At 44.7% G+C, this 7489-nt stretch overlaps 1 protein-coding gene across 1 annotated transcript; it reads right to left on the reverse strand.

The window, feature by feature from the left end:
• Positions 1–3002: 3002 nt before the first annotated feature.
• LOC125395516 (olfactory receptor 10A7-like) lies at positions 3003–3974 on the reverse strand. The gene has a single exon (XM_048426940.3). It carries the CDS (start codon positions 3972–3974, stop codon positions 3003–3005), a length of 972 nt encoding a protein of 323 aa, XP_048282897.3.
• Positions 3975–7489: the final 3515 nt, after the last annotated feature.

The raw sequence follows: 7489 nt of genomic DNA on the forward strand, positions 1-7489 counted from the left end.
TTTATCTTAAGACAGGGTTTTTTGTAGCCCAGGTTGATTTTGAGCTTTACATGTTGCTGAGAATGACCTCAAACTACTGAGTCTCCTGCCTCCATCTCTCTAGTACTGGAATTAGTACTAGAGCATGCATCACCAGAACATTAGCCTTATAGCTAAGATTTTAGCCCAAGTCTCCCTCAGTCCCTCTCTCTGTGGTTAGTTCATTTATCTAAAGTTTTTCTTACAATGATATGTTTCTTTGATCTGTACTCAGTTTGGTAAGCTGAGTCTTTTAGGATAGAAACAGCCACTATAACCCCTGTCACCAGAGACCGCTAGGTACTGAGAGATGGTCTCTTATATATGGGATTCATCTACATCTAGGGCCAACCCTACAGACTTGCAATTTAAATTCATCTAAAAGCAATGAATACCACACAGCACTGATCAAAAAGAGAGCTTAATCACAAAAGAATTCAAATCCTGGAACCTAAAAGAAAATTATTATATATGTTATTCCATGGCTGAAATTTGATGTCAGAGTGAGCAAAACGAGCAGTCACAAAAGATGAACACAGTTATGGACGTAAACATCAATATTTAAAATGAAGCTTAACAACATAAACATTGTAGCTCCTCTAGAGGACCTGAATTCAGTTCCCAGTACCCACACCAGGCCCTTGAAACTGTCAGTAACTTCAGCTCCAGGGGATCCAATGCATCTTGACCTTGATGGTTCTGATACTCAGTTCACATGCCCATGTACAGACACACCTACATGTAACTAAACTTGACAAAAATAAATCATTTACAAAATAACAAGATTACATCATTTTCAGAAAACTGGATAGAACTGAAGATCATCATGTTAAGGAAAATAAGTCAGAACCTGATAACAATTACATGTTTTCTCTTATTTGGAGAATGGAGATATTTTTTAAGATGCTAAAGTAGAAGGGGAAGTATTTGGAAAGGAGGAAGGAGACCAGTAGCTGGGGAGGGTGGTACAAAAGAAGATGCCTGTTATCTTTCTCACTAATATACACCAATTTAAAGAGAAATTTGTGGGGAAATGAGATGGCTCAGTGGAGAAGGGTGTTTTCCGCCAAGCCTGATGTCCTCAGTTTTTGAACCCCAAGGATCCAAGAAGAGAACTGACTCCCTCAAGTTATCATCTGACACCCACATGTGCACCATGTATATGCAGAGAGATAGAGAGATAGACAGAGAGATGCAATGATTTTTATTCTTTTTTTAGAGGGAACTGGGTGAATGTGGCAAAGAGATGGTATCATACACTTGTGGTACCCAGGCTGGCCTTGAACTCTTGGTCCTCCTGTCTCTGCTTCTTTCAGCAAATCCTACCAGTGCGTGCCACCACAACTGGTACAGTAACTTTTTAAACAGAAATTCCAATAAAAATCAAAAGAGGAATAGTGATCTAGTAAGATCTTCATGTTACAAGAATGACAATGTAAGCCGTGTCCTCCAGCTAACTTACTGATCCACATCAAAAAACAGCTGTAAAACCACGCACGCTGTGCTGCCACTTCTAATCGCTACATCCTTTGTGTTTTGTTTTGTTCTTATAAGCAGGCTCTCACTATAGCCCTAACTGGTCTGAAACTCCCCATGTTGGCCAGGTTGTCCTTGACTACGAACCTCCACTTACCTCTACCTCCTGAGTGCTGGGATTAAAGATGTACATCACTTCACCCAGTCTCTTAATGTGATGTGTCTTAATGTAAAATACATAAATGTAGCTCATTTTAATCTTTTGGAGCCCGATTTTATCTTATTTTTATTGACAAATAAAGTTATAAATGTAATATTTATGCATCAACATTTTTAACTTAAGGTGGGATATTCTCATGCGATGTATAGTTACCTTTCTTGTTGCCATATCTAATCCCTGGTGAAAACCAATTTAAGGAGAAAGACTGAATTATGACTCATGGTTTTGCTGTTTTAAAGTATTTATTATTTTTATTTTATATCTCTGGGTCAAAGAGTATGTACGGTCACCATGTGTGTGCAGTGCCCATGGAGGCCAGCAGAGGGCAGCAGATCCCCTGGAACTGGAGTTACAGGCAGTGAGCCCCCAGAGATGAGTGCTGAGAATTGAACCCCAGTTTCCTGCAAGAGCAATGAATGCTCCCTCTTTCTTTTTTTTTCTTTTTTTTTTCTTTTTTCTTTTTTTTTTTTTTTTTTTTTTTTTTTTTGGTTTTTCGAGACAGGATTTCTCTGTGTAACAGTCCTAGCTGTCCTGGAACTTGCTCTTTAGACCAGGCTGGTCTCAAACTCACAGAGATCCACCTGACTCTGCCTCCCAAGTGCTGGGATTAAAGGCGTGCGCCACCACCACCCAGGCAACAAGTGCTCCTAACGACTCTCTCACCATCTGAGGGTTCAGGTCCTGGTGGTCAGATTAGCATGGTGGAGGGATTATGAAACATTTCATGAGCAGTCAGGAAGCAAACAGGAAGTGGGGTCTAGCTGTGAGACATCAAGGCTCACTCTCAGCAACCATCTTCCTCCAGCCAGGCTCCACTCCCTGACATTTCCATTACTTCTAAAACAGCACCCGCCACCGGCGGACCAAGTGCTGAAGCAGATGAGACTGTGGGGCAAACTTCATACTCAAACCACAGCAGACCCTAAATCAGTTCATTTATAGGATGTTAAAATTTAACCTCCCTCTCTTTCCTGAATTTTGGTTTTCTTTGCTGCAGATGACAATTCTGCTCCCACAGGAAAGATGCAGTCACCGTACTTTTGAACTCCAATCCAGTTGCTATGCCTGTGGAGAAGCAGAAAGCTACCTACTCAATACACTGAGCAAGTCAAAATTCTGGCTGTGTTCAAGGGGCCATGAGAGAGTTGTAAAATCATCCAAACATCCTAGGGGGACCTTCCGGCAATAGAATCTTTTAGGAGTCTAACTTACTCCTGCTCTGGGGTCCTCAAGACCACTAGGGTAGAGATGACGGCCGAAAGGTGGGGTAGATGATGTCATGTCGAGGTCAGGGGGTGAAGGTACTTCGTCTCTGAAGGAAGGCACGACCTAAAGCAGCCTTGAACTCCTTGTTCCGTAGGCTGTAGATGAGGGGGTTGAGCATGGGGGTCACCATGGTGTACGACAGGGACACCACTTGCTTGCTCTCAGGAGAGTAGCTGGCCTTGGGGCGCAAGTGGATGACCCCCGTTGTGCCGTAAAACAGAATTACCACAATAAGGTGGGAGGCACAGGTGGACAGGGCCTTGTGGCGCCCAGAGGCTGATGGCATCCGGAGGACAGCAGTCAGAATCCTGGTATAGGACATGACTATGAGGCAGACCGGAACTATCATAATTAGCACTGTGGCCACAAAGACACTGGCCTCGAAGACTCTGGTGTCTGCACACACCAGGCTCAGCAGAGGTGGTATATCACAGAAGTAGTGTCTAATGCCCCGTGGCCCACAGAAAGGAAAGTTAAAGAGCCAGATAGTGAAAACCAGCGACACAGGGGCTCCTGAAAGCCAACAGGTAGTGGCCAGCAGGTGGCACAGCCTCAAACTCATGATGGCACCATAGTGCAGTGGCCTGCATATGGCCAGGAAGCGGTCCCAGGCCATGACTGTGAGAAGCAAGCACTCTGATGTAACACAAGACAGTACGAGAAACAACTGCAAGGCACAGCTTGTCGGGGACAGCCCACGTCCAGGCCGCAGCAGGGTCACCAGCAGACGGGGCGCCACGTCCAGTGAGAAGCAGATCTCCACCAGCGCCAGCTGGCGCAAGAAGAAGTACATGGGTGCACGCAGGCCTGGATCCAGGCTGGTGAGCATGACGATGAGTGTGTTGCCTAGCAACGTGAGCACGAAGGCGGCCAGGAAGAGCACTGCAAGCATTGGGCGCAGGGAGGGCACGTGTGCGAAGCCCAGCAACACGAACTCCAGCTCACGTGCACGGCTCTGATTGGTCCAGGAAGGAGCTGCCCAGGAAGGTGGCATGTACCCAGGATTCGAGGGCCCTGAGCTAAGGACCAAGGAGGAACTCTATGGAGTATCAGAAGATGAAGTGAGAATTGCAGCTTGTGAATCTCATCCTTCACATTCCCCAGAGAGAGCTTATCCAATGGTAAATCAAGTCCCACGCCTCACCAGCCCTTCTTAAAAACCCCAGAGAGTGTGGGAAGAAACAAAATGACATCATCCGCTGACCTAGCCTCTCTTTGCCTTGCAGTCCTCTCTCTTCGGACTCCTCTTTCCCTGGTTAATTGCACCATAGTTTTCCATAGTTTTTTTTTTTTTTTTACAAAGGCCTTTGTGAGCTTTTTTTTTTTTTGAGGGGGGGAGCGTCTAAGTAGCCCTGACTGTCTTGAACTCATTATGTAGACCAGGCTGTCCTGGAACTCAGAGATCCTCCTGCCTCTGGCATGCACCCACCGCACTTGTGAGATGGCTCTTGACTGGCTGTCCATCCTCGTTCCCTTGGGAACTTTTAGCTCACTAGGCTTGGTTCCCAGAACCTTTTCATCTATGGTCCATAATATTTCCTTCTCAATTCACGACCTTAGCCTTGGATAAACTTAATGTGTCACAAAACCAAAATAGAACAAAACGATGTAAACGTGGGAAATGGATTTGTAGGAGAGTGGGTATTAGGGGTGGGATGGAAAAAGGAAAGATTGAGAGGCAGTAATCAGAATTATGCATGTGCACACATATCACATGTATGATATATATTTCATATATATGAAATTTCCAAAGAACAAGTTAAATTTGAGGTAAAAATTATCAGAAAGGAAGGAAGGGAGGGAGGGAGGGAGGGAGGAGAGAGAGAGAGAGAGAGAGAGAGAGAGAGAGAGAGAGAGAGAGAGAGAGAGAAAGAAAGAAAGAAAGAAAGAAAGAAAGAAAGAAAGAAAGAAAAAACTGGTAGGGTCATATTTTGGAGGGATTTGGGGGGTTTGTTTGGCTAGTTGGTTGGTTGGTTTTTGTTTTGATTTTTTGTTTTGTTTTGCTTTTCAAGACAGCCCTGGCTGTCCTGAAACCCACAGTGTAGACCAGACTGGCCTCAAACTCATGGAGATCCACCTGTCTCTACATATCAAGAACAGGGATTAAAGGCATACACCACCACCACCTGGTAGAAATATTAAAGAATTAAGATTTTCAAGACAACATCAGACCAAAAGTAAAAAATAAAAACATGCCCAGGAATTAAAACAAGAACTCTTAAACTCCCTCAGTCTCCTGGGATGAAGCGTCCCTTCGCTAATGCAGATGGGGGTCTGTTCAACCTCAGTAGAATGAAGGTTGGAAAACTCTGGAAAACACAACTGATTTTAGGATCCATGAGAAGAAAAACACCAGCAGGAGGGAAAGGCTCATCCAGTAAATCAAAACACCAGAAAGTAGAGGGTCTGATTAATAACGGGTGTCTCAGAGTGATGGAAAAATCCCTGCCACATCTAAGCTTCCATTCTTACCTCTGAAGTTGTGGTGACAGAATTTCACTTGGAGGGCTGCACAACACAGTCCTACTGTTGGGGAGTGCCGTGTTTAAGAATCCAGCACAACCATGGTGATCTTTAAAGGAGGTCAAAGGGCTGGGGAGATAACCCTGGGTAAAGAACTTGCTGCTGCCCAAGCAGGGGGCCCTGAGTTCCAACTCCCAACCAGACATGGCAGCAGGAGCTTGTAACCTCAGCACTGGAAGGAGGGGCAGAGATGGGAGGACCATCAGCCAGCTAGTCTAGCTGAACTGGAGAGCTCCAAGTTCAGTGAGAGACCCTGTGATGGGAAACAAGGGAGGTGATACAGGAAGATATCTGAAAATGGCCCCTACCCTCCACATGTGCATACCCATGTGTACACAGACAGACAGAGACAGGCAAAGACTCCAACAGAGAGACAGAAACAGAGAAAGACAGAGACAGATGCAGCCTATTGGCCTTGGTAGCACATGCTGATATTCTAGCACTAGGAGACGGAGGCAGGAATATCAGGAATTCAAGGCCTAAATATCAAGTTCAAGGCCAGCCTGGACTACGTGGGAACTAGTCTCAAAATATAAAATATGGAATGAGATGGGATGGGAGAGGAGGAGAGGAGAAGGGAGGAGCAGGGGGGAGCAGGAAAGGGGGAGGAGAGGAGAGGAGAGGAGAGGAGAGGAGAGGAGAGGAGAGGAGAGGAGAGGAGAGGAGAGGAGAGGAGAGGAGTCACAGTACAGTGACATGGAAGATACTCAGGAAATATTGCATCCAAAACATAAGTTGTAGAATAAGAAAAACATGGTAGGGCCTTAGTTTGGGTTTCTATTGCTGTGATGAAATCCCATGACCAAAACATCTTGGGAAGAAAAGGGTTTGTTTGGCTTCTATATCTACATTGTAGCCCATCATTGAAGAAAGTCAGGTCAGGATCCTGGAGGTGGGAGCTAATTCAGAGGCCAGAGAGGAGTGCTGCTTACTAGCTTGTTCCTCATGACCTTCTCAGACTGCTTTCTTGTACACCCAGAACCACTGGCCCAGGGATGGCACCACCCACAGTGGGCTCGGCCCTCACCCATCCATCACTAATTAAGAAAATGCCTGCAGGCTTGCCTACAATGCTGTCTTACAGAGGCATTTTCTTCATTGAGGTTCCCTCCTCTCACATGACTTTAACCTGTGTCAAGTTGACCAAAAACTGTCCAGCACAGATGGTATGATGCAAACACACCACAGAGTTACCTTGTTTATCCCAGGCCCACATGTACAGGGAGAAATGTACCATAAACATAGGAAAAGATAGACCCTGAAACAGTGATGGAGATTCCTTTAGGGTGAAGATTCTAGTTGGAAGTAATAGTCAGGGATTTTAGATTTGGTCTTTTTAGATTGCAGACTGCCAAGATGTCTCAGTGGGCAAGGGTTCTTGCTGCCACGCCTGACAATTTGAGTTTGATCTCTGGAATCCGCATGGTGGAAGGAGAGAACCTGCGAGTTGCCTTCTGATGCCACACTGCACGGTGATCTCACACACACTCACACACACACACACACACACACAAACACACATCACAAACAGACCTCAAACACATACACACCCAAATAAATGTTATTTTGAAACCTAAGTTTCAATAAAAGAATTACTACAAACAAATCACTCTTAAGAACAGGAGTTGCCCAACATAATGAACTCAGTGGCATCTTGGGTCTCGTTATGTCATTGTTTTTGGTCAGGGCTTTATTTATTTCCTCATTTATTTTTAACTTACATGTCTTTTGTGTATATATTACAACTTCCAGTTTTTGTTTTATGGGATTCCTGTGTGTAGAAACATTTGCGTCTCTGCGTCTCCATGTGTTTTTGTGCTTTTTCTTTGACTTTTCTTCTGCTTGTTTTATTCTATTCCAGTTTGTTTGTCTTTGTTTTATCTTACTTTATTTTATGACTATTCTTTAATGCCTATTTATTCTCTAAGGAGAGACAAAAGGGTGTGGGTTAGGACCTGGGAGGAGTTGGGGGCTGGAACTGTATGA

This window comes from Myodes glareolus, chromosome 1 (assembly GCF_982192425.1).
Source record: "Myodes glareolus chromosome 1, mMyoGla1.1, whole genome shotgun sequence".
Classification (NCBI taxonomy): Eukaryota; Metazoa; Chordata; class Mammalia; order Rodentia; family Cricetidae; genus Myodes; species Myodes glareolus.